The 27,569-nt window shown below is 38.2% G+C and overlaps 1 protein-coding gene across 2 annotated transcripts in view; it reads right to left on the minus strand.

The window, feature by feature from the left end:
- Positions 1–27,569, minus strand: part of MOB2 (MOB kinase activator 2) — a 121,312-nt gene that overhangs the window by 90,754 nt on the left and 2,989 nt on the right. The window contains exon 1 of one of the 2 annotated variants that reach the window (XM_062609374.1): positions 5,127–5,191. The exons of the other annotated variant lie outside the window; for it this stretch is intronic. Coding sequence (XP_062465358.1) covers positions 5,127–5,176 — 50 coding nt within the window. The 5' untranslated portion in view covers positions 5,177–5,191. Of the gene's footprint in view, positions 1–5,126; positions 5,192–27,569 lie in introns of those variants that run through there. 2 annotated transcript variants of the gene reach the window in all.

Genomic DNA, 27,569 nt, shown 5'->3' on the forward strand with positions numbered 1-27,569 from the left:
ATATATGACAACTACGTCAAAGACCACCCCCCCCCTTACCTTTTTTCTTCTCCCATCTTATATATACCCCTTTACTCACATGCTAAGTGTGGAAGCTTTTCACAAAGGGGTGATTCATATTTTAAGGACATAGTCTAGCACTAATATATTTCATGGGAAAGGAATAAACTTCAGGTAAAATACAGAGACAAGCAGAATGATTGTGATTATTACTGCTGTGCCGACTTCCAGGTTAACAGACATTTAACCACACTGCATACAAGACGACGTGTATTAGTTCACCTCAAAAGACTTATCTAAGCCTAACATTACTTTTATGAGTTGTGCAACACAGCTGCAACTTAGAGAGCCCCTTCACACAGCCACAAAAACTAATGCAGGAAGTCCTCCACTTCCTCTCATTCTCATTACACTTCCAGAATTATGCTTGTGATAGAAGCAGCAGCATCCTTCATGTAAACATGTATCTTCTTGATTTGCTTAAAGTTGCAAAATGTCCTTTTGGAAATATGCCACCAAGAGATGCAAACCACAGCACTCTCCATCTTCTTTACGTATGTCTGGGAAACGCAATATTCACCTCCCAGGGTCATAATGAGGAATACCATTTATAATTTGCTAATCTTAAGAAGCTATACAGCTCCTGCATAGATGTCAGTCTGCATAGCTTGAATACAGGGCAGCAGCAAAGCAAAAGGCAGGAGAAGTTTCGCCTTCATGAAGGTCTTGGTTCTATCACAGAATTCTCACAGTCTAATGAGATACACCTGAAACACCAGGTGTTATTCTTATCTGACAAGCGAAAAGATGGTTTTAAATAATTAAAAAAAAATTAAAATAAACAAAAAGGCACAATTCATCCATAGGTAAGGAAGAGATGAATGAGTATTTCTGATCCTTGGTATTAGTGGTGGTCTTCCTCTTAAAGAAAGTTCTCAGCCTGGAGTTGCTTTCCTTTCCGAAGGAAGCCACTTCTTTAGATACTGGAATCTTCCAAAGAATTGCCTTATCAGGGACTGCAAAAAAGTATTTGTGAAGATGCAGTAGTCCACAGCAGAGGGGAATGACTTTAAAACCCTCAGTCATGTACAATAAAACTATATCATGTGTTATCTAACAGGCAGATGCATTCCCAATTTGAAAGTTGATAGTGAAGATGGAGGTGTTTTTAATGAAAAATAAGGGTACTAGATTTTCTGAAGATAACTAAATACAAGTGACAAACTAATTTTAAATACAGTGTTTGCTGTTACTCAACAAACAAGCATGTCCCAGACCACTGCGGGAAAATTACTAGTAAAATGTGCTTAGAGTTACCATGCTACCACAAAGGCAACAATAAGAAACTCAAAGCCTGAGCAACAACACAGATGGAAATACAAGCTGAAGCCAGAGGATCCAAGAGCATCACATTTCCTTCCCTCTGACTTGGGCCTGGAGATATTCTAGGCAAAATACTACCCCGGATGATGAAGTATGCCTCTCCTCATGAACCTCCTGCACCACTGCCTTTTTCAGAGGCTCCCTTGAAAAGATGGTGCAAGGAGGTTTATCTACCCTGAAAAGTGCTCAAAACACTGTAGAGTTTTCAACTGTAAATGCTGCCAGAACTCATTCAAGGTTATTATAATGCCAGATGTATCTTAAATTCCTGGTAGTGTTTCACAGATAACCTAGAAACAAAACACAACAGTACCTCTTACTGCCAATTCTTGCTTACTTTTTTAAAATGTATAAACAAGCCAAACTGAATTGAATTGATATCACTGCATTTCAAACATCATTCGCAGTATCAGTTATTTCAGGGGCTACATCAGTAGTTATTTATTATCCACTTGACCAAAATATAAGCATTTTTGACAGCATGGCTTAAGAAAAAAAGTCAGATTCTTGATATTTAAGGAAAAAGATTCCTTTATAAATATAGTTTTCCAGAAACCCACATAAATACATCTGTATAGCAAAGAAATTTCAGCTTGTTTCTTCAAATGGTTTGTTGTTAATTCTTCTATTTAGCTGTAATCCAAGAGTGCTTGGATTCTTCACTACTGTGTGCAATATTGCTTCTGCAAATGAGGCTATTACCTGAACAAAAATTTCCCTGTTAGACTGAAGAGTACAAAGCTACAGAGAATAGCCAGTTTTAAAACATACTTTTGATGCTATTTGCAAAATTGTTTCTAGCAGGCGAAAACTTATTCTTCTGACTTCTGCTCCTTCCTCAGGCCTACAACAGTGCTGCTACAATGGTAAATATAGGTTATTGGTCATCACTCCAGTGTTGTGCTAGCAATCACTGCAGAACCAACACCACAAAGTTTCTCCAACATGAACAGGTAAGAGCAAAGCTCATCTAGACTAGTACATCCATACCAACCCACTGAAACTTAAATACAACCTACGTGGCCAAGTCTTACACTGGGGAGTGAAGACACACAGTATGAAATTAAACCACAGTCTGAACCTACTGGTGGCATTGCTTTCCTAACATTGAAGGTATGCTCATTTTCTGGTACCACATTGTCTGTTAATACAAAAGTTATCCTGGGGAAAATAAAAGTTTATTTACCCCTCTATCTATCCAGACATTTATCATACCTACCAATGTTCCAGCCTTCTTACCAGCTAACAGGATACAGACTAAATATTTCAATGATATAACCACATCCAAGTCTTAAAATTAATTTTATCAGCAGATCTCAATGACTTACCTGGTATTAACCATTTTAGAGACAGGAAGTGAAAGACCAAAAGGAACTGGAGGGACCTGTCTGAAGTCACCTAGTATGCTAATGGCCAAATTCAAAACAAAAATCCAGATGTCAGATTCCTAAACTAGCACAGCAAAAAAAATCCAATTAGTCACAAGAAAAACTCCACTTCTAAAGAGAGTATTTTATTCAGTGTTCATTAACATTACTTAGTAAATTTTCCTAGCAAACATTTATAATAATACGTACATAACAGAATACTCTTCCTCCCTCTTACTGGAAGCAGAATGAAACTTATTTGCAAGGGTCAAGTTTAGAAGCATTTTATTATTCTCATCAGAAAAGGTTCTACAATAATTCATTGAGGGTGGAGATTCAGGTAACTTTTCACATTCATTTCTCAGTGATAGGTCTATAGTACACAATCAGCATAACCAAATGCAGACTGCATTTTCTACCACCTATGAAATGCCTGCTTTGTATCCAAATCATGCTCTACCATCATGAATTCAAGAGCTTCTGGGGACACAGATGTTTGATATTTTGTTGGGTTGTTTTTTTTAGTTATGCTGAACAAATTACTTAAGTACTATCCAGTATCCTACAAAACACTTCATTACTTTTTCTCATTCAGTATTTTCCCAACAACAGAGAGGCCATTACTGGGTCTGCATGTTTCTTACTCTGCAAATCACCAGTTACCTGCAGTCAAAGTGCATTCTGGCACCAAACAATGCTCCCCATTTCCCTTTTATAGTACTCTCTGGCCCTGATGCATTACAATACCTAAAGGCAACCAAATAGCTAGTGGGGATGAGGAACTGCTAGAACAGACATGAGAGGCTGTGGGGGTGGAGAAGTGGGAGAAAAAAAGCCATCTTTGTCTTTTCAGAAATACTAACCCAAACCTTTCATATTTGGGGTTACTTTGTTACTTATTTTATACATTTTTATGAGAAAACCCTGATGAAAATACTTTCATTTATTCACATGACAAGTTATTTCAAGAACTTAACTTAAACCATTAGTTTGCCAAGAAAATGAACTAGCAAACTTTACTATGCAAGACATTATTAAAAACTGTGGCATATTTTGGAGTAGCTTATGTTCTCCCAAATATGTGTGTGCATTTGTTGCCAAACACCTTCCAGCCTTTAACTGAATTAAATATCATGTCCTCATATCCATGCTGCTCTTTTCTATATGCTGCAGTGCATATTGCATTTGTGTTCTGAATAGTATGTTTCTCTGCTTCTTTTACCCTAAAAAGCAAGATTTGCCTGTGCTGAAAAACACCAGCTAACCCTTGTTTAATTGTCACACAAAAAAGTTGAAGAATCTCTACTTCTTGAGGATACCCTTGAAGTATTAGACAGCCCCACTACCACTGATCTTCCACAGCCTGCTGCACAAAGCTTGCACTGGTGGAGGCAGCTTCACAGGCTCTGCCGGTGTCACCCCGGTTTGAAGCTGCTCACTACCACGACCACAACCATCAGGTCTTGCCCAAAGAGGACTGCGCAGAGAACAGTGTTTCCTGGATAGCCTTGGTGGTGTAGGTACACAGGTGCTCCTACAAGCAACTTGGGGAACTAATAAACTGATTCATCATCAAGAATAGCTAAACTAAACAGAACCTAAAATTCATTGCTTAACAGAAATCACAGAAATCACAACTATAAATCCTGGTGAAGAACGCTGGCTAGTGAAAAAACAGCAATTCGCAACACAATGCACAGTGTACTTTCAGGTTTCTCTCCTGAGTTTGACCAAGCAGGCAAAGGGATGCTGAGAACAGTGGGGGTCGGGGGGAAGCTACATGGCTTGTTAAAACAGGAATTGTTGTCCTCTTCAAGTGACTAAGGTAATTTTTTCCTCTAATTGTAGTTAGCAGGAAGGTGATATTAGAATAAGCAGCTCCAGGCAGTACATTTCTCTTATAATCATTCAGCATTGATTTGGCTTTGATAATTGCCCCTGGACATTTTAAAACAACAGACATTATGAAATATGGAAAAAAGAAGCAAAAAATGAATAAGACAGTTTTTCATCAGATAGCCCAGACACATGTATCTACACATAATTTGTCCACAGAAAACAACATTAAACTGAGGAAAAACTACATCATAGTAAATTAGAGGCCTTGCTAATGTTGGCTATGACTATGCATGAAACTTGAACAATTAAACCGTGTTTATATAAAAGCAAGGCAAGCTGATCTGTACAACAGCTAGTCTTGTGAAGGTTCTTAAAATGTTATCAGTAAGAATTTAAGAGCTGCATGTTGAAGTACAAACACTGGAAAAGCAACACACCAGATCTTAACACATACTGCTGCGTTCTGGAGATGGGTTTGTTTTTTGCATTTTTACTTTCAGTGTGAAAATAATGCAGCAGTAACTACAATGCACTCACCTGCACATAAAAACACCCCAGTACCACACAAAGGCTTCAAACAGGTCCATGTTGTGGTACTCAAACTTAGATTAGACTCTGGTAGGAAAACAAAAGACACTCATCCAGCAGTTGCTGGCCGTTTCCATCACAAGAAAATACCTCCAGCTTACAGTTTCATTCTTTCACAGCTCCACATATGAACCAATCCTTCAGGCCTCAGCAATTTTTCAAGCCCAGAAATATCGAAGAGCCTCACCTTTCCTTCTGCACTCTTGCACCAGGAACATGCAGATGGTAGGTACTTGCACACTGGGTTCTTCCAGTTTCACACAGCTTTCAATGGCTGGCTGGGTAGGATTGGCCTTAAACTGCCATCAGCTGCTAGCAAGATGATCTGATTTGTACTTTGTTATCCTAATATATGGATTTGCATGGCATTCTTGAAATATTTTGCTGAAAAGAGACTACTTGAATTTCAGTTTTCTAAACAGCACTGTCATCCCCATCATTGAAGACTTAAGTGGAAGCCATACCCCAGCTTTTGTTGCAATGAATAATTCTTACCAAATGTCAGGAAGCACTGAACTACCAACTTGCATTTCAGTGTAAATACTGCACCATAGGCTTAGGTGAAGTAATTCTCTATGTTCTTCCTAACATCCTTTTCCAGCTTGTAAAACAATATGTGCCACTAATCACAGATTTTGCCTCCAAAACAGCTACAAAGCATCATTATCATATGCTTCAATTAATGACAGGGCGTTCTACTTCCTTAATGGTGTCAGATTTTGCCTGCTAAATAACTAAAAAGCATTACTATCACATCCTTCAATTAAGGTTATACTGTTTTGCTTCCTTAACAGTGACTCACCAAACAATGCATAAGCTACAGGAAGAGAACGACATTCCTCTCTCATGCTATCTGCAGATTTGATTAACGATAAGAAGCTGTTATTGTAGTCAGTGCTACAGATAGCAAAATGCAAGATAAGCTCAGATGAGTACCTGGTCTTGCAAGAACCAGCACATTTCTTCTACAGTCAATCTTATTATATAAAATACTCAGACCCCAGTTCAGAGCTTGAGAATGCAAGCTTCTAAAAAGAGTCCTACAAGATGCATTCATTTTTGTCTTGTCAAGAGTTAGTATTGATCATCACTATCATATATGCGTAAATGAGTCTAGAAGTACAAACAGCTGCCCTGAATACTCCTGAGCAACAGCACTGGTATTTGCTACTCGGGAAACACTATTATTTCACCATTTTTGAAAGCAGAAGGCCAACTTCTGCTGAGAACCAAAAGAGGTGACTACAGAAAAAACACTCTCTTTGGGTATGACTCTGCTCTCTTCAGATGGTTATACTAGGACTTAGCTGCAAGGTGCCCCAAAAAGGAAAAAATGTTATCCTTAAAAGGAAGGTCCCACTAACGTTTGTTTGAGGGAAGCATTCAGGTTCTCCTGAGCAAACAACAGGAGACCAAAACTGTTGTGTAATTTTTAGAAACATAGAAAAACAGTTTAAATGGATGATGAACTACTTTTTAAAGTTAGCTTCGCTTCCAATTAAATCACAAGTGGCACGGCTGAGAATGTGGTATTTTCTGCTCTGCTAGGGTGGCTGGGGTCCAGGCCATCTGCGTGGAATGCACGGCAGGACATTCCACCCTTCCGCCAGCATGGCCAGCGGTGCCAGCCGCTCCTGCAACCCGCCGAGGGGACAGGGAGGGATGATCTTTTGTTTTCCTTATTTGTTTATTTGTTTAACTCTGGCAGCAGGCAAAGGGCTCTTCTCTTGCCAAGTTCATTACTATTGTAAAATGTTCCCAATTACACTGAGTGCACTACTGTGAAGAAGAAAAATAACTGTAAAGTCTACAATTAAACTAAAGGACTTTATAGCCTTGATTTTAAGAAACGAGTGAGAGCTGGATACAACATATCTCTCCTGAGTGCTCAAATCTATACAAATCACTCAAAAATATTTCTTCCAATTTTTTTAATTTTTTGTTAATCACCGAAGTGCTATTAGCCTCTTCACTTGGTGACCTACAAATCCTTCCAAAAGTTTACATATGTCTGTATCTGGGACTCTCCAGTCATAGCTGATTTATTAATTACTGTTTTCTACAAATGGCAATCACTATTATCCACATTAAAAGGCATGCCTGTATCTTTCTGCTCCCCATTAACTCTCTCCCTCATCCAACAAAGTTTTTTCCCCCACTTACTCAGTGCAGACAGTAACTGTTGGTGCAACATCTCACAGTCTCCTAAAGATGACCAACTAACCAAGCAGCAATATTCTGGTATAGGAAAAACTGATTCAGGAAAACCCATTCTCCTTTTCCTCAGTGGCCCCACAACCTAAATCAGCCTTTTTGTATGACTCTGCTCTGAGGGAGTAAAAAATGCTACTTAAAAGCATTTTCAAACAAGCACCCATTATGTTTAAAAGACAAGATTAAGAACTCAGCTGTACCACTTGCAAAACTCTGGACACCAAGTTGACTATCACAGCTATATAGAGTATATGTACAGGACAAGTTCTTACTCATTTAAAACACGGAGTTGTTCTATGTCTGACATGCACTTCAATCATTGCATGTTTTCCTCTGAAGAGTTTGTATTTGCTGACTTGCCTTTTATGTCTAACTTACGATCCCAAAATGAATCATTCTCCCACTTCTCAGATCAGCCAGTGCTCTAGTAGCAGGGTCTAGGCTGCAGAAGACTGAATCCATTCCTGTGTAGCAACTAGAAGTTCTCCAAGCACAGCAAGAAACAGTACAGAACTAGACTGATACGCAGGAGCAGTGCTGTTCCTTCCATAAGATAATCAACCAAAATATGGTACTTGTTTGAAAGGCATTATTATTAAGTCCATTCTGCTCAGTTGGAGAGCAAAGCATTTGCTTTGTATATTAAGAAACTGATAGAAGACTCGAGCCAAGTACTAACTCTCTAATAGACTACAAGAGTAGAGAAGATCCCACAAAACCTGTATCACTTTCTCAAAAAATATGAGGTTCCAACAACCAAGAACTAAACCCAGACATCTTTCATTGCTCTTTCACTATATTGAGATTTCACAGTTACCCTTTAATAAAAAAGGAAGCAATAACTGAACAAATGCTTGCTGTCAATCCTTAACTGGCATAAGCTTAGGAAAAAAAGATGAGAATCAGGAGAGTAAGAATAGCACTAAAAGCAAGCACTCTCTCACCCTCAAGTTAAACAAAAGGCACAGAAACTAATCAAACTGCTGCAGGCCCTCTGCCCAACTCATACCTGCCCCACAGCTTCTGCCTGCAAAATACCATGACACCAGACATGAACACTTTGAAGTCAGAACATTACCCCTTCATGAAACTTTGCCACATTTCTCAGCAGAAAGGAACAAGAAAATGGACTGCTGTCTAAATCAATTTACCTAAAATAAGACATCCCTTCTTTGACATTCCCTCCCTACCCCAAGGGATTTAAGAAGCATGCATCGCCATGATCTGACAAGATCCAATAAACCAGACAGCCTCCCTCTCGCCTGCACAAGGACACAGCTGCTGTGACTCTTCATCTAGGCCTTGTACGTCCAAATGTCTTCTGTAACAGCTCAGCCAGATCTTTACTGAAGTAGGAAGTGTCAGGCAGTTCTCTAATCAAAGCTGCAATTAGACCCACGTGAAGATAGCCAAATCCTGAAAGCTGCTTTTGACACAAAAAGATCAGTAGAGCTTGTGTTTTTTCCACCACTCCTTTTCACATTCTATCTCTGTTACAGTAGCTCTGCTAAAACTTGGTATGCTTCCCAAGCAAAACTGTCACCAGCTAATCTCTAGAAGCCACCAGCACACTCTCTCTCCCCCCTCTGGCCCAGATGGATCCATCCAGAGAACAAAAACAGTTGCTCCTGATAAAACTACATGGCTGCATTTCACAATACACTGGAGACCTCCAAAGCACTGTGCCTGAGCACAGCACACTTGGTCCTGTAACAAGTGTATTGACACACTGCCCCTTGCATCCTGGAAGCACAAATATTACTGGGAAGAAGTGCACAAAATCAGAGCTTTTAAGAGTGAGCTAAGTCACAAGAATGAACGTACTCCGAACAACAGCTAGGTAACTCCAGGTTGAACAAAATTACAGTCATCTTCAGTGAGTGACACAAAGTACAACTTGCAAAGAAAGTGAATTGAGAACATTCTGTTATAGTTTATTTTAGTAGAAAAGTTCATGTCATTTCACATTAAAGTACATTTTTGTTTTGTAAGTTACACACTGGATTTTCACATCACAAAACATCTAGCCAGGAGCATTTGGCAATAAACCACATGCACATCCTACTTCCTAACCTCTTTTTGGTCCCCTGACCAGCACAAGTTTGCCATCTGTGGCACTAAGAGAGGGAAGACATTTATCATTATTCTTCTATAGTAGCATATTCAATAAACAGGAATTTCATACATAATAGCTGCATCCAACAATGGGCAGTGTGTTTTATTAAAGTCAGTCATTCACCAAAAGATTACCCACAAAGGTAATCCCTTCCTGTCCCAAGCATACACAGCACTGCGGTTAGGGAGTATTATGTCAGCAGCAAAAACTAGCAAAAAAAGACAAATAACCTGGAGTTGATCTTTTTGCTGGCTATTACTATAGAGGCTGACAGAATGCAAAAGAAACCATACAGAATGAGTTTGATTTGCATTCACTTTGCTGTAGGAAGAGTCTAATTTTAGTAGAAAATCCGATGATTTACAGACTACTCTTCCAACAATGATAGGCAAGTTAGAAAGGCTAAATCTCAGCTAAAAGCTGCAGTTACGGAAAGCATACTAAAGCATCTATTAAAACATATCAACCTAATGAGCATTTTTAAAAAAAATAAATCACACATGTATGTTCAGACGATCACCACAAACCCCCATGAGATCTGCAGCAATTAAAGAGGATACCTGGCAAGCTGATGTGCAGCTTGTTTCTGCAATTGCCTTGGCCCCTCTACTCTGCTGCTTATCAGGGCAGCCTGACTCTGCCATCCTGACTGATTAATCAAATTTGAACTTATTTTTTTTCCTCCCAACAGAAGCATACTCTGTCAACCTCTAGTGACATTTCTAGCTCCACAGCTGTAGCAAACAGGAACAACTCTGTATACATTTGAACAATTATTTACTTCTCAGAGGATACATTACTTAACTGAAAATGGATTATTTAGCCTATTTTATAGAAAAAGAAGTCTTGTCTAGTACATAACAAGTTTCCCAGAGAGACCACAGCACCTAATGACACAGTTCCACAAATACACTAAGCCAGTAACTGTTGCTACCATCACTGGAGTTGGTGCTACTCCCTCTCCATCACTCCAGTTCTCTCAATCTACCCTCTGCCTCTCCCATGCACAGCTGTTTATGCAACAGTACAGTGCACAGGATCCTAGTTAAACCAAATGCTGTTTTCTTTCCATTAGTTTTAACCTGCATCACTAGCAGCTGAACCCAATTCCTAAAGAGATCCCTCAAACACTTGAGCTGGCAAAGAGAGAGGAATAAATAGCTGGAGTAGTGAAAAGAGCACTTCTCATGGGAGCCCAATTGGCCCCAAGTGCTCAGAGGACTATGGCATAAAATAGTTTTTGTGTGATATCAAGATTTTTGTTATAGGATATTGTGGTGCTTTTTATAAAGACCCGATACTCCCTGTAAATCTGCACATTTAAAGTTCAGCTCCACAGAAAAGCCTTCAAGGTTTACTTTACATATCCTCCAGTTGTTCCAAAACCACCTTCTGGAGAAAAGTATATGCATTAGGAAATAAAAAAATAAATGAAAATTAAAAAAAAAAAAAAAAAAAAATCACAATATGTAGTGTGTAGTGAACAGAACAAGGTACCAAATGAGGTATTTATGCCAATTCTGACAAAAGCAGCTCGACAGCAGTCAATACCTCCCTTCTCACCTTCTCCAGAAAAGGAGTTTTTAAAAACAGGAAGGATCACAGTAGAAATGACTGGCTATAACTCCCAAAGTAGTCAGAGCTCACTGAGGCTCAGGCATGCTCTTCTAGCACTATGGTTGTGGCTATTACAGAGTGGTACCAACATCTGTGCTGGGTGGCACACTACAACTGGCAAAACATATACATGTCTGTTTTGCCTCAAGAGGAAAATTCTTCTCCTCAAAGTGATCCACCCCATTTCCTCCTTCTTGATGCTGTAAAAGCACTTTAACATTTTTACATTTCCAGCTCCATATTAATAATTTCACATTTACCTTTTCCGATCTCAGTCACGAAGAGCAGCAACACATTTATTATACTGCTCTTTTTTTTTTTTCCTCCATCTGTATGGATAGTAGGAGAGGAAAATCCCTGCATAAGACAGATTTTTACTGATGCCGATTTTATGCCGTAATTTTACATTTTCATACTTCAGTGTTCTAATGTTTTGTTCAGAATAAATCCAAATGATACAAAATTATGACCTAAACCCAGCATTTAATTTTCCAAATAGTACTTGCATATTCTGCATTTTGATGCATATGCTAATACCTACCAATTAGAACCATAAGAAAGACTTTAAAGATAGGAATTAGGAGAAGAACTTTCCAAACCAGATTTATTCCTTGTATGACAAAACCAAAACCAAACATTAGCACCATTTCTCCTGTATAATGATGCAAACGTTCTCAATAGGATACAGTGCAGAGGAATTCTAATAGAGAAAAACCTAAATGCTATTTCATTCAGTACCTCCAACCTCAAACATTGCTGGAATAAAAAAAAAAAAAAAAAAAAAAAAAATCTCATCTGTATTTTGGCATTGCTTAAAAACAAGAGATGCCACAGTTTCTAAGTGATACAGTACAAACTTTAGGCACAGTATGAGAAATCAGTGGCATAAACACCATGGAAGGATTAAATGACAAAATCCTGTGAAGCCATACTACTACAGTATTACGGCTAAATGCTCTGGATCTGTAGCAAAAAAAAAAGTCTTATTGTTTTAGAGCACTTAAAGGACCAAAAAGCTTCTATGCTCATATGCTTCTTTACACAGATGAAGGCGTATTTTACTTTTTATCAACACTGTAACTACATTAGGTTCAGCCACTGTTTCTACAGTAGCCTAAAAAAGATGAGGAGCAGTAAGATTTCACTGAATGGGAAGATCCTAATCAGTACCTTGTATAAGCAATTTAATACCAAAGAACACTGAGACAGAGCTACAGGTTAATACCAGTCATCTTCCTAGTAAAACTCTTTCTGCATTCTAAAAGCTCCTCCTTTTGTAACACTTTCCGTCAATCATTTTGCTTTTGTATTAAACCCATGTGCAAAATCGCACGAATGTATTTCTAGTGAGCATATGCTGAAATCCTCAAAAGTATTTTAGCATGGCAGAAATAGGCTGTAAAACTCTAAGAATTGCAAATTCAGTCACCTTTTAGCAAGTAGCCAGCAAGAGGCAACTCAGAAGTGCTTGGTAATACAAGACTACTTGTTTTCACAGTAGTTAAAGCTTACATTACAGCCAACTGGTCTCAGCTTTGCAGGCTTGCTTACCTCAGCATTCTGCACATTCGAAATAAATAAAACAGTAGGAAGAAGTTTATATTTTTGTTCCAGGCTGCTGCTTTCAGTATTTATGCGAGTTCATCTGTGGTTACACTGTTCCATAATGACAGTGTGAATATTCAAACTGCTACCAAACGACTTTAATACACACCCTGAGAAAAGTTATACAATAGACCACAATTTAGGGTACTTAGATGCCTGTATCATCACAAAATACTGCTAAAAAAGCAATCAATCCATCCATTAGTTAAAACAACCTTGCTAGTTGTTCAACTTTAAAACCATTTAGAACATACGCGCTTCTATTTTTAGCACTGACCAACTTTGTCAGATGCAAGCACAAGACATCCTCCTTCAAGCCACATTCTCAGTAGGAGCGCAAGACTAAAAGAAATAACACAATTTGAAAACAGGATGCACACAAGAGATTTTTTGCATACACATTCCCAACTTACGTCTTCAAGGAAGACATGGGCAAGGGGAAAACAGGTTCAAGCCCAGAGCTTTACATAACCACCAAAAAACCAAACAGAGGACGTAGATTATGCTCTGAATGCTCCAAGATTATGCTCTGAATGCTCGTCTAACAGGAAGGCAAAGCCAAGAAGCCCTGCAGGAAACACAGGCTAGAAGCAAACTGTCTTATTTCCTATTGCTTCTGTGTTTAAAAACATCTCCAGTATGCATAAATCAAGATGTCATTGGCAGTGAAAACAGAAGCCCAGCTTAACTCCATAGCTACAAGGCTCTGTTAATCCCTCTCTAACATTCTCACTAGGGTCTCTAGCTTTCTTTTGTTCTCATATCAGGCTATGACAAAGAAGCTATGACAATGACACTCACAAAGGGAATTTGTATTCACTTGTCAGATACTGGGTAAAAATATCTTCCTCATCAGTACAGAACTGAGAATTGTAACAAGCAAAGGCTACTGTGGTATATGGACAATCATTCCGATTTTTAAACACGAATTTGTTTACTGTAGCACCCAAAACACTGACAACACTCACAGCTGTAGTCTAACATGGATCAGCATAGAATTCCAACAACATTACTTGTTGGGTTTTTCTGAAGATAATCACTCTACAGAAACATTCATAGTTAATGCATCATTCCTAGTTGATGCACACATTAGCTCTGTTTTCCACACTGCAAGGTGTAGCATGAAAAACGCTGTCCTCAGTAAACATACCAGAGGGAGAAACTGGAGCAATAGAAAGCAACAGTTCTCCACTATAAAAAAAGAATCTCCTGTTTTGACACAGCCATGCTAAAAGATCCAGACAGCTTTTTTATGTCTACAAGATGTATCATACTGAAGTCTATCATGGAGGTTACAAGCATGCTGCAGCCACAGTGCATCTGAGGAAGCAGGAACTGCATTTTTAACTTTTCTTAATTTCCTTTCTACTCCCATATGAGTACTATTTTCAAAATTCATCAAAGAATTCATTAACAACTTATTTACTTGTTTTGGTAAAAGGCACACCTTCTATAGGAAAAAGGACAAAGACAACATAGCACTTAAAATCTGTGCAACTTTTCATAATAAAGGCTCTTAACAGCTTCTACAGCCTCATTTGCTCCTTTGGCATATGATGAGATCATCATTTACATGATAAAACAGTTAATATTCACCAAGATATTCTGGAGAATGCAATACCTGAACGAGTCAAGTTCTACTGTATTTTTAAGGAAACAGAATCTCACCAGGAAGAGCTGAGGTACGTCAAGACCCAAACGTTGAGCACTACACAAATATAAATTCTCATAAAATCTACACGGACAATAAGTACACAATGTTGTTGCAACAGTTTTGATTTAAAACCTACTAAAAAATGATGCCAGAGAAGAACAGCAGGTTTTCAAAGTCCTAAAGTGAGAACAGTTACAAAGAATATAAAAAGGTCATTTCCAGTCACTACACAAACCTGATTTATTCTCAGCATGATACCAACAAATCGGAGGTAGCATTTCAACTGATCAGCTGTTTGAACTGGCTTGGTTATATATTACTTCTTGCAGTCCCCCAACAGAATTGTATTTTCTTCACCTTCATACTTAGGTACTATTTATACATCTCCTGATTAAGGCTTTTCTCCTGTACTTATACTACAGAAATAAAATAAAGCTAGGATTATTAACTTAGCATGTTACTACCCATAACACTTTAAAAATACAAAGATTATTTAGGTTACATGCTGAGATCTCTCTTGTGTATATGCAAGCAAACAAAATAAAAGCACCAACAAAGAAAGCACTCACCTAATGAGACAGGAAAAAGTAACCATTCTTTTCTATCAAGGATCCTCACCATTAACATTTTGGGGGAGAGAAAATTCACTTTAGCACTGTTAATTGTTAATTACAATGTTAAGTGCCAATTACATTTAGAGAAAGCACCTTCAATCCACGATCTTTTTGTTTCGTATTTCCAGTTGCTAAAGTAATTCCTACTGAAGAATTATAATTAGTGAACTGTGCGTTAACATTAACATTATATTGGAACTCTTTAAAAAACAAAAACCAACAAAAAAAAAAATCCAAAGTATTACCATAGACTGAAACCCTTCAGACTGTGACAAAATTTAATAAAACTTCAGAAGCTTCAACTCAGAATAGCCAAAAGGAGTATGAAAATTTAAAGTATTCAAATTGTTCAGGAAGCACTGCAGGTTCAAGAAGACCAAGGCCAATGTACCATCTGGCATCCCCCAAAACACATCCAGGATTCAAGCAGATATTTGTTTTTGAGAAAGAGCTATAATAAAAACATAAGCAATACAGATTAGAGAAACAACAGCAGATTAATAATACAACTCATACATAACCATGTGGTCTTGTTTCCAAATTTCTTTCTGGGGAAGAAACTAAAAAAAAAAAAACCAAACCACAAAAACCACAAACACACACACACACATATATATATATAAAAACTGGTGTATTTTCACCTTTAGAAAACTAATAATAAAGGAAGCGCACAATCATGATTCAGTATTAACATCCTGGGATACTTTAATTCCACAGAATTTCAAATCTTCCAGAACCAATTCTTTTTCCCTCATTATTATTGCATTAGCAATATCATTAAAAGTTACTACATTGATTAATGATAAGTCGAAACACAGTCACAGTCCCAAAGGTGTCATTTCAACAACAGGGAACAGTAAATAACCAGAAAACCAGTGACTTCATCATGCCTAAGAACCACATGCTGTAATTCAGGACCTCAAAACAAATACAAGAATGAAATATGATAATAAGACACCTGACTTAATAACAAATCTGAAAAGTTGATCTTAGTCCAAAAAGTATTAATGTAAAACAAGGAGGAAAAGATAATTCTTAATCTTTCTGTAAAACATATCATGGAAGTGCAAATGCACAAATAACCCTGACCTAAAAAACAGAAGAAAAAGTGTGTTCCAGTAGTACTTCTTAAAGTTTTCCAAGCTTAAAGTCAAATCACAAACTTAATACAGTTAGCACTTTTGCAAAAAGAAACAGATACTGGAAATTAGTGTTACAAAAGTTATTTTAGAAGGGAGATATATTTTTGTCCCTCTATAACAATCAAATTTTTATGAAGCATTTCAATTTCCTGTACGTTGAAAGGGGAGATATCTGTGAACAGAAGAAAAGATTAAGCTTTACCATCCTGTTACGTAAATGTGGTCTGGATATCTACCTTTGTATTACAGGACCATGCATCATGAAAAACAACAGTCTACCAAGCCTAATATTCCTTTTCTGACAATGACCAACCCTGAACTGATTCAGAAGACTCCACAGACCTCTGGAAATGCAGCTAATTGCCCAACACCATATGCCAGGAGAAATTTCTTCCTGGCTCTGACTGGTCGGCTTTTATGCATGAACTGAAAGTCGGTATTATCCTAGCTAGTATTCTTGCTAACATGGTTAATTTTTACAGAACTGATTTATTTACACCTTAGTGAATCATACAACTTGAACCACATAGCTCAACTATGAGTTGCATACAAAAATTCTCCTATGTATTAGCATTCTACCCTTCTACTGCTACGCAAGATGCCAACATTGTTCTTTATTCTTAAAGCATGCTGGCAAGTCAGTTGTCTTTAAACACACTTTTGCCTTATTCTCCTCCCATTTTTGAACTTGCTGTTGCTTTTTCACATGATGAAGCAGAACAAGTATTTTTTGAAGCTTAGTTAATCTGAAGTTCTTCTGGATTTGATTTTGTAATGAGCGTATTGAAGAAGTCATTCTTTAGAGGTCTGAGTCAGTGCCTGCTGTGATACTCACATTGTCATTTTACTACTAAACTGAAAAAATGGTGCGAAGAAGCAAATCTAAAATGAGATTTAAAAGTAATTAACAGTTTCATGTTAGTAGGTGGCTGTCACTCTAGAACAATATTTGTTTTAAGAACCCTGGGTTAATGAGTAGCCCATGGCCATACGATAACCACAGTCTTCCTTGAGAGATTAGACTCATTTTTTTACAAGTTTATCTCACAATATTTTACTTCATGTCCTGTGCACTCCACCCACATCACTCATCTCCAGGGATCTTAGGGAAACAAGCCATGAGGATAGTTCTTGTGAGCAGCCACATTATTACTTTCAGTGGGAACACGGGTCCAATTTGGAATAGTTGTTCCCACAGCTGTTTGGTTCTGCCTTTTATTACTCCATGTAAAAAGTCCATACACTTGTGCATATACTAAGAAAAGGATAAGGGCAGAGACAATTTTGCTTAGACTCCAAGAAACTTCATCATGGCAACATCCTTTTAGAATGATGTGGTATTTTCATCCAAAACCTACCGAAGCTAGGATGCATTATCCCTCTTATTTTAGGTAATACAGACCAGAACTACTTCATTGTTTGGTCAACAACAACAAACAGGTGAAATTAAATCTCCTTCCATCTAGCTAGTAAAGCTTTGTGTGCTATTTTTAAAAAAGTATAAAATTTAGGATAGCGGATCACAGAATTAAAAGGAAAGGGGGAAAAGTACACCTTTGCATTTCACTTTCCTAGGGACAAAATGCTCTGGGTGGATTAGGTTTGCATGTGCAGTCTGGCTCCCCTGATACAACAGCCTTTGACCTCCTCCAAGCCTCATATACTTTTTCATAGCTCATTTAACATATCTAGTTTGACTTCTGGAGTATTTGACTGACATAATAAGAGCAGCATACATGAGGCAGTTACTAAACTCTGGTTTCAAAGGAAATGACAGAGGATGCAATGTTGCTCAAAGTTTCACATCTCGGCCCAATCGCATTTCATTTTCCATCACACTATCAAATCAAGCCCTCCAGAAAGCAGATTTTCTTTCCCACTGGAGTACTTTGTAATCCACGAAGAGTGCACTGATCTGGTAGTTAGGTGCCCTCAAGTTCAAATCTCACATCATTCAGGAGACATCAGTGTTTCTCCATCTTAGCCCTCGAGTAATATCATTTGGTCTGACTGGTGATATCATCAAACTGCACACACTGATTTTGTGCATAACTATGACTAGAACCTTTGTCTGTGAAGTCACAAACCAAATCAAACCACATCCACAGCTATTATAAGAAAAAGTGTGCTAAGTCCACAGATAGAAAAAAATACCACAAGCAAACCATGAGACAAGGCTATTGGCCTAGGGATTATAGTGCAGCAATAATGTTTGCAGCCACAGGCAACTGAAAAGTCAGAGACAGCAACACAGTGCACTGTGATATGTGGGTAACATGTTGCAGACATCTATTTGCAAAACATGCATGTGATAAGCTATGCCACAGACATTTATCTGGATGAACAGTAAATTACTCCTTTAGGTCAAGCATGTCCTGGAATTTTCCAGATTAAAGTTCTCTGGCATTTGTTTTGACAGCTACGGTTCAATTATAAACAGCAATTCTACTGCTGTGCGAAGATACTACTGTGTGCTGGTTTATAAAAATATCAAGGCTTTAGTAATAATGGAAAATAATTATTCCCTTATTATACCCAGACAGGAAATGATGGTGTATGTGTTCGCAAATCTTATTACACATATAAGCACCATCCTTATTCCTGTATTTGATTCCTCTCTGCTCAAATTCTGTCTGCTGACTCGAACGGCAACGGCTGTTCACAACACTGGGGACCATCAGCCTGGTGGTCTCTCATGCACTCAGGTTTGCTCTCCCCACCTGCCCCAAAAAATTTTTACTGTTTTGTTATTGCAAGAATACTTTTCTACACAGCAAGTCAAATTAAGTTAAAAGAGTGGATCTGAGCTGTATCTGTTAAAACATATTAAAACCTTGATGGAAGTTATCATTCAGAAACTAAACAATCTCCATGGTAGCTTAATTCATGATGTCCACAGAAATATTTAACACCCTTTCATTTTACATTTTTGGCTTTGCTTAGAAATTTTGTGTTTGCACATAGCAAACACACCCTAAACAAGTAGAACCAACGTGTTGAAATGAGTCTGTCTTTATAATAAAAGTTACTTCCTTCTCAAGAAATTTTTGCCAAATAGAAAACAAAACAAACAAAAAAAGAGCCCATGTTTCAGAATAAAATGTTTGAACATGGGAATTTAATGGATCTACCAAGCAAGAGTATTTCATGCTTTATTTACTTAGAAAAAGTACTCCATACATTTCTACTGGTAAAAAAAAAAAGGGGGGGGGGGGGGGAGAGACAACCAGCGAGTGATTTTGTCCTGCAAGGTCCTGGATAATTATACTGCATGTGTTTTATGAACTGCAGAAAATATTTTTTCATTAAAAAGATGACTGATTTCAAGTGTTCCCAACCAGTCAACCTCAGAAGTTTTCACTCTACCTAAAACCAAGATGAACTTGATTTAAACAAAAGCATTGATTCTATTAACAAGAACGAGAAAATGCAAGTCAGTGAACACGCAAATAATAATTTTGCTGACCTGGAAAGTTATACCACATATAGCAACAGCTGCCTACATGTCAGTGGATGACTGGTACATCCTGCCTGAAACAAGCCTGGAAAACACTTAGAAACACTTTAAAACAAGCAAACAAATAAACAGACAACTTATAGTATATACCTTATAGTACTGCGTGAAAACAGAAGGCCACACTTTGAAAAGTAAGCCAACCACATTGCCTATGAACTTGCAGCTAAATTCCTAGCTGTGCATTAAAAACATTAACACAGAATCTCCCCTTTCACAGATGAGTTTTCATAGTACTTTATTCCACCAGCTCAAGCCTCAACAAGCTCAAGTGACTCAGGCCAGTACCTTCATACTGAAAAGAGTGGGGCAAGAAGAGACAACCTCAGTACAGACACCAGGGTTATAAGAATACAAATCGCCATATTCAGCATTCTGAATAGCACCCATAATGCAAAGCTAAAAGCTGTGCTGTGCCAGACCATAAGGTAAAACCCTACCATATGCCTAATAAGAAACATTACTAAACACATCCAAAGTAAAAAAATTCAGGTTACCCTTCAAAAATCGCTCACAACCAACAGCACCGCAATAATCAAGTAAAGGAAGGACCAAATAAGAACAATTGCTGCTAGATGCTCGCCGAGGAATACTGTGCAGAAGACAGCGTACTCCTTAATGCCTGAACAATCAAGCAGCAGAGGGGCATCCAGAAGACTCTCTACCTTAAAAGATCAAGACTAGAACTGAAAAAGCAAACAAACAAAACAAAATCTATAGACATTAGGCTGAAGTATCCCCTTTGCTATTTCTTGTCCAAATTCAAAAATCACCTAATTCAAAAAAATGGCACTATCTGGTTACAATAAAAAGGAGACACACACAAGAGGTGTACATATGTCAGAACTGCAGGTTAGCACATGCACCCCAACAGCACATGCAGCCCAACTAGAAATTACAGATTGAATAAGAAAGGCTGGCTCACAGAACAAAATAAGATGACACTGGAGGGAACTAGCTACATCTGGGGATTTGGATAGCCTAGACCAGAACAGGCAAATACTCTCATTTCTAACCTTATCCCTTTCCTAGCAGAGATTCAGATAACCTTATATGACACAACCAGTGCTTGTGGCTTTTTGAATGTAGGCTGGTGAGCCCTAACTTTAAAGGGTACCAGCCCCCTGCTACATCAGTAGGTGAGATTTATCCAGTTGACATGGAGCTGTAGTACTAACATGGTTTTGTTCAAGACAGTCTGTTAATATAAACAAGGGATACAAGTATGCCCAGAAGCTTTTCCTTTCTTCCCCAAGTACATCTGTCAGTCTAATAAAAGTTATTACCCATCACTAAAAATTCGGCTCTTTTTAAATCTGATGGAAAGCAGTCACACACTAACACTTTATTAGACATGACAATTGTGAAGGCTACAGACTGGAGTTGCAGCAACACCTGGATATCATCAGAGAAGACTGACTGAAAAGAAAGTTATCATTTATCACACCTGACCCAAACTTTAAACCACAGAGTTAACTCTGTAACTTGAGCCCATCCACAAAGTAAAAAAACTTGGTGTAAACACAAGGTTTAGGCAAAAAACCTTGGTGTAAAAAACACATCTCTACCCAGTTTTGCATAACCAGTTAAGGTACACTGTAAGGAACAAAGCCTTTCTTGAACACTCCCTGCTGTTTTATGATGAACCATACAAAATAAAGTTCTCAAATTAGGAAATTCTAGGCTGAAGGCACATTAAGGTTGTAAAATGAAGCAGTTAAAGTCTCATGGTCACCTCTATGCAACCCACTTCACACAAATTCTGTGCTTTATATATAAATACTAGAAGACATCTCAGGTGAAAGTCCCAACTACTAACACATTTCAGTGTAGCGAAGGGTCAGCAGGAATCCAGCCACTGAACAATGATAAATGCATTCAGTGAACACCTCTCTAACTGTAATAGGGGAGGAAAAGGAGAAAAAAAAAAAAAAAAAAAAAGGTATGCAGCTATATTCTGAAGAGCTTGAGTTACCAGATGCAGACCATTTAAAAATAGAGTTTTCTGCATGCTTACATTCTAGCTTACTGGATTTACTCTCTGAATGTTCAGAGAAAGAAGGAATTTAATCTATGACAGTCATTCCTGTCTTGATTCCAGTTTAGTTTCTGCCATTCTTCAGGGCCTTGACAACTGTATCTAAATTCTGGGAGTTTTTTCTGGTTGTTCTGCAATGTTTTTTTGGGGAGGGTGGGAGGGTTGTTTGTTTGGCTTGCTTTTCTGTTGTTATTTGGTTGCAGGTTTGTTCTGGGGTTGTTTTGTTTTGGTTTTGAATGTGTGTGTTCAATGGTCTTTTTCCACAGTTAGAAACAGCTTTGAAGATTGTATGAAGAACTTGCAGCCTGACCAGTTTCTCTTGGCTGGCAAAATAAAACTAAACACACAACGCTACCATTATTTCCCCTCCAAATGATAAAAGTCTAGTACTGCTGTTCAGCCATTTACAGTTATAGTCATCATTCTAACTGCAAAATTAGATTATTTTAAATTACTGCACACTGTCTCAGGAGCAGGGAAACTCCTAGAGTGCAATTGTTTGAAGTGTTGGAACAAGGTCATGAAGCAAGAGTTCTTAAGCTACAACAGTCACCAGTGATATTATACACAACACGACTGCAAAAATAATATTTTTTAGATCACACTTATCCATTATAAAGCTCAGTACAATGAAGGACCAAGTTTTTGTGATTTTTTTTTTTTTAATTGAAGAATAATATGAGTGGGAAAACTGCCAAGGCAGGCATTAAAAAACTTAACCTAGCAAGTTTCATAATCTTTGCACTGATTGTAGAAGGCTAAACGTGGGTTAAAAATTATGCACAGTTTTACTTCAGTAGTATTCCACTAGCAGAAACCCACATTAAAGTTGTTTAATAGGTCAGCAATGACTGCAGATTATGCAGATCTGACAACGCTGAGTCCAAACTTGTATACACAGCTACCTAAAACTTGCAGTCTCTTATTAATTTTACTCTTTCAAGTATACTTGCTCTGGGCCGACATCCAGTAGATGTAACAGATGGGAACTGCCAGTGAAATATGGTGAAGCTATGTAGGCCACCATGCGTGAACCAAGCTTCCCAAAAACTCTCTTGAATGAGATTGCCGAGTTCAGCCAGGCACCCAAAATACTGCCTACTATCTTCACATTCACACCGTGACAGAGCCAGCACTTTTCTCAGGTAGATGAAACATGATTTAGAGTAAATTATGAACCCCGAGTTACTCATAAATATCCAGTTCACTATGAGTATATTTATAGTTTAGACATAAACTGAATGTAACACAGTAGGACAGCAATTGTGCCAGTGCTCTGAGGCCATTACCTGCTCCAAGATGCCAGCATTATCATAGCATCTCCTGTTTCCAGATATTCTGCAGTTCTTCCAAACAATTCGGGCAGGAGGATACATCATCAAAAAATTGTTAATTATTTGCAGAGTAATTACCACAAATAATCACATTAGTACATGAATACATTCAACTGATTTAAGTTCCTGCTGCCACCAAAAAGAGTGTTCCCTAAGCTTTACATTCCCACCAGCTCCATAGCGCTATTAACATTATTCATGTAGCTACACAAACAGGCTGCAGGAACTCATTTAGCTGAAAACTAACCTTAGGAAAGGAAAAAAAAGATTAGTTTTCAGTCAGATGAGCATCTTAACCTATCAACCTTCCTGAATACTGATGCTAGCACAAAGAGGGTAACACGCAGAGAGATGCAAGGAAGGAGTATTGCTACCTTTTAGAATGCTCAACTCCTTCTAATGAAAGTAATAGCTCATTTTACTCTAGGGACCTCAAGATTGATCTACTCTTCTTGTCCTGCAATAAAATCCCTGTTGGAAAAGCAATGCACCCGCAAGAACAAACCAGTATTCACATGCATTGTCCTGACCAAATGAAGGTAACTGCCTAACGGATAAAAATTCCATGGTCTGCTAAAGTAGCACAGGTTTCAAAATGCAAGATTTATTTGGCCTTTTCTCCAAGAAATCAATAATTAACTTTACCAGGACACTTTAAGGAGCAAGGCCCTGCAATTTTTTGTGATTTGTTTTGCACTACAGCAGAAAAGCCTTAACAGTGATAATCCCAGTAATATAACAGAACACTTTCAGAACCAGAGACATGAGGGAACAACATGCCCCAAAAGTTTAAATTGCTCTCATTCAGTCCCAACTCCTTTTCTAAAACTACGATGGCCCTGGAAACTCATGTTTCAAACAGCACCTTTCCACTACTATACTAATGAATATTACAAGTTAATATTTAATGGAGATAGTCTTTCACCTGCAGAATATACTAGTTGTTTTCACAGCTAACTTCTGGTTTAGCAGAGGTACCGTGCTCAAGTATGACAAGTATATGAAATAACACAGAAGTCTCCTAAGTAAACAGTGAACTGAGTGCAAGTGGCTCACAGACCTAGATTTATCTGTGGAGAACAAACCAGGACCCCATAGGTAACGTTACACCTATAAATAGAAGTAAATAAGGAACACATGAATATTTCCTGCCCAATGGGACTGGACATATCTGGTTTACTGGTTATTTTCAGCTTCCACAAAGTGGGGAAAAGAGCCTGTGAAGCCAACAATGTGCAGGGAATGTAATGCAAAGGAAACACCTGTTGTGAGATCAATTAAAAACTAGAATGTACATACCATTTAAGATGTGAAAGGTGAGAAACTGCAGCAAAGTTTCTAGGGGGAAGACTGCCTTATAAAGGCAGGAGACTTTCTTCACTTAAGATGACTAAAGGGAAGACAGGGGAAAACATTCCTTATGGTTACAGGAGCTGACAAAGTTCTAATGCTTTTCCCTTCTTCCTATTTTTAGAAATATTTGCTATAATTAGGAAGTTTCAAACTGTACCTAGAATAAAAATCATTACCTGCCTTTTTACATAAAGGCCTGCTAGGCAAAGACAACAGTACTCTTTGTGGTTCAACTGTATTACGCACCACCAACCTGACAGCTAAGTATCCTGCATGATTTCTAACTGTTCCCACTACATGATGCACTCCTTACAATTAATGACCTTGATGGTCCCTAGGGGTCCTTTACAATTTGAGATGTTCTATGATTTTATGATAATGCATCCTGTTCAAAAGCAACCAAGATTTAGTCTAACAGCTGAAAAAAAATAGTATATTGGATTTTTACTGACTCAGAACTAGACCATTTGTGTGTTCTTTTTCACATCTAGTCCTTAGCTGTTCCAGCTCAAGACTAGGACTTCTCTGCATAACAATATTACTCATATTTCACCATAGTGTTTCTTTAACTGGACAGTGTCTTAAGGCCTTATGAAGATATTTCTTAGAAACTTCCATAAACAGAGAATGGATGATAACAATCAGCAGGATATTTTACTTTATTCAAAATCACTGCTAGGATAATGTGGCAAAATCCTACATCCAAACCAAGTGGAAAACCTGCTAGCTTTATTTTAAGTAATAAAATTTGTAAATGTCATTTACAAAGGACATTTATAAGTAAATAAAACAAATGCATGACACACAGGCCTTCTGTACTAGCCAAACCTAGCAGAGTGCAGTCCTTGAGGATTTCTCTTACACCACTCATTAAAAATCCTCAGTATAGCATATATTAGGAAAAACTGAATTTGCACAGTTACTGTGCTGTCTTAATAAAACACACTGTCCAGCTACCTGTCCTGGTCAGATGATGACTACGCAAGGCAGTGGATATACATGGTACTTACAATGCATTAACTGGCATTAAACTTTGCAAGTGAGAAGGCTGTTCTATTGGGTTAGACATTATTCAGTTTACAGCTGTAGCCCCTTGCTCCATCTTGCTGATTACAGAACACTTGAGTAGACCAAACCTGACTGTTCCATCTTCTGGCACAAATGTTCTGATCAGGACTTTGCTGCTTCTAGCGTCTATGTTTTCCTGATTTTTCTAGGCCATTGCTTTTCTAACTGTCCTTGAAGCTGAAGATGTGGGATATGAGAAAAGGATAACCTTCAGTCATTTTTAGCCCTCCTTTCCAAGTCACCAGTACAACATATGAAAGGACAGAAAATTGAGCAGTGGATGACATGACAGTATGGCAAGCAAGACCTATAACTTACAAAACTAAAGACAGGAGGAATCCCTACTGCAGGCAGCCCCTTCTCTTTTACTCCATTTACACTCTCTGGGAGAAGGAGCTTTGAATCTGTAGAAAGGCAGAAAGATAATACACTTGTGTAGTTAGTATGCTACCACAACTTATTTCTTACTGTCAGAAATCTCTGCACAAGACCTAGACATCTTGCTTTCCACAAGAAAAAAAGTTTTATTACACAACAGTTTTGCATCTAAGTTTTTAACAAGCAGTCTGCCCTCAGGGAAAAAGTAATATATAAATAAAAATAAATAAATTAAAAAAAAAGTCTAGTCACACTAAACCATGTCACCCAAAGCTTTGTGCAACCTGCCCTTGAACACTGCCAGGGATGGAGCATTCACAGCTTCCCTGGGCAACCTGTTCCTGTGTGTCACCACTGTCACAATAAAGAACTTCCTTATACCTAACCTGAACTTCTCCTGCTTAAGTCTGAACCCATTACCCCTCGTCCTGTCGCTACAGTCCCCGATGAAGAGTCCATCCCCAGCATCCTTACAGGCCCCCTTCAGATACTGGAAGGCTGCTAGGAGGTCTCCACGCAGCCTTCTCTTCTCCAGGCTGAACAGCCCCGACTTTCTCAGCCTATTACGGGAGGTGCTCCAGTCCCCTGATCATCCTCATAGCCCTCCTCTGGACTTGCTCCAACAGCTCCATGTCCTTCTTATGTTGAGGACACCAGAAGTGTACACAGGACTCCAACTGAGGTCTCACAAGAGCAGAGTAGAGGGGAAGGATCACCCCTTCATTGAAGATTTTAGAAGCAGCATTTCACTTCTTGAGGATGCAGAGTTTTTCTTGTCCTCAGAGGCATTCCAGTAGCAGTCGAGAGGGAATGCCATTAGTTTATTGAAACAATGAAAAAATGGAAGATCCTTCCCCCTCCCCACCTATTTCCTAAGACCCTCTGGTCTGGTCTGCATGCTGAAGGCTTTTCAAGTAGGCTATACAAAGCTCCCCAGCTCATTTCTGCAGAGGTACGGTTGTGGGTTTTTTTCCCCCAGTTTAAGATGCATCTACCCAGTTGTTTTGTCATCACAACTATGTTAAACTGTTGCAGTTTTCTTAGTTTCAAACAGCACAGTCTATTAACCTGCTAAAATACTACTATGGTACAGATGTAGCCTCAAATAATGTTTTGTGGTTAACAGGTAATTATTAGTAAAATACTTGGTTTCTCTCTTACTTTTTTACACAGAAGTTCACAAAAAAGGCTACAGTTCACAGTCCTATTACAAAAAAAATGCATTGCGGCATCAGGCATCACAGCTGAAGATTAAAATTAACTGACACTGTGTCAAGTTTACTAGTACCACTAATATGTTTTACTCTTTTTTAATGACTTTTAAAACAGATTAAAGAGCAAGTTTCATAACTGAAGGAACAATCCCCATCTTTGTTGCTACTTTGAACTTCAAAAGCAGATCGATACTATTTGTAACACAAAAGCCTAGAATCTCTTCCAGAGAGGATAATATAGATCTCCATTAGATGTTGGTGAGCAAAGCAATTAAGCAACAGTGATCTCTAGTCAAAACTGCACTGAAAATATATTCTATGCACAGCAAAAAAAAAGCTCAGAATAGTTTGGGTTTGGTGTTTTTTCTGTTGTTTTGTTGGGGGTTTTGTTTATTTGCTTTTTTTTTAATGGCAAGCATGCACTGCAGAAACCATGGTCTTTCACCAGTATCTGTATTAAGGCTATGTTCAGTAGAAGGGCTTAACTAACTGACCACAGAAAAGACTTCAGGTTTATTCTGGTGCTAAACT

The sequence above is a fragment of the Pezoporus occidentalis genome, unplaced genomic scaffold (genome assembly GCF_034315485.1).
Source record: "Pezoporus occidentalis ecotype Australia unplaced genomic scaffold, CSIRO_AGI_Poc_V1 ctg137, whole genome shotgun sequence".
Classification (NCBI taxonomy): Eukaryota; Metazoa; Chordata; class Aves; order Psittaciformes; family Psittacidae; genus Pezoporus; species Pezoporus occidentalis.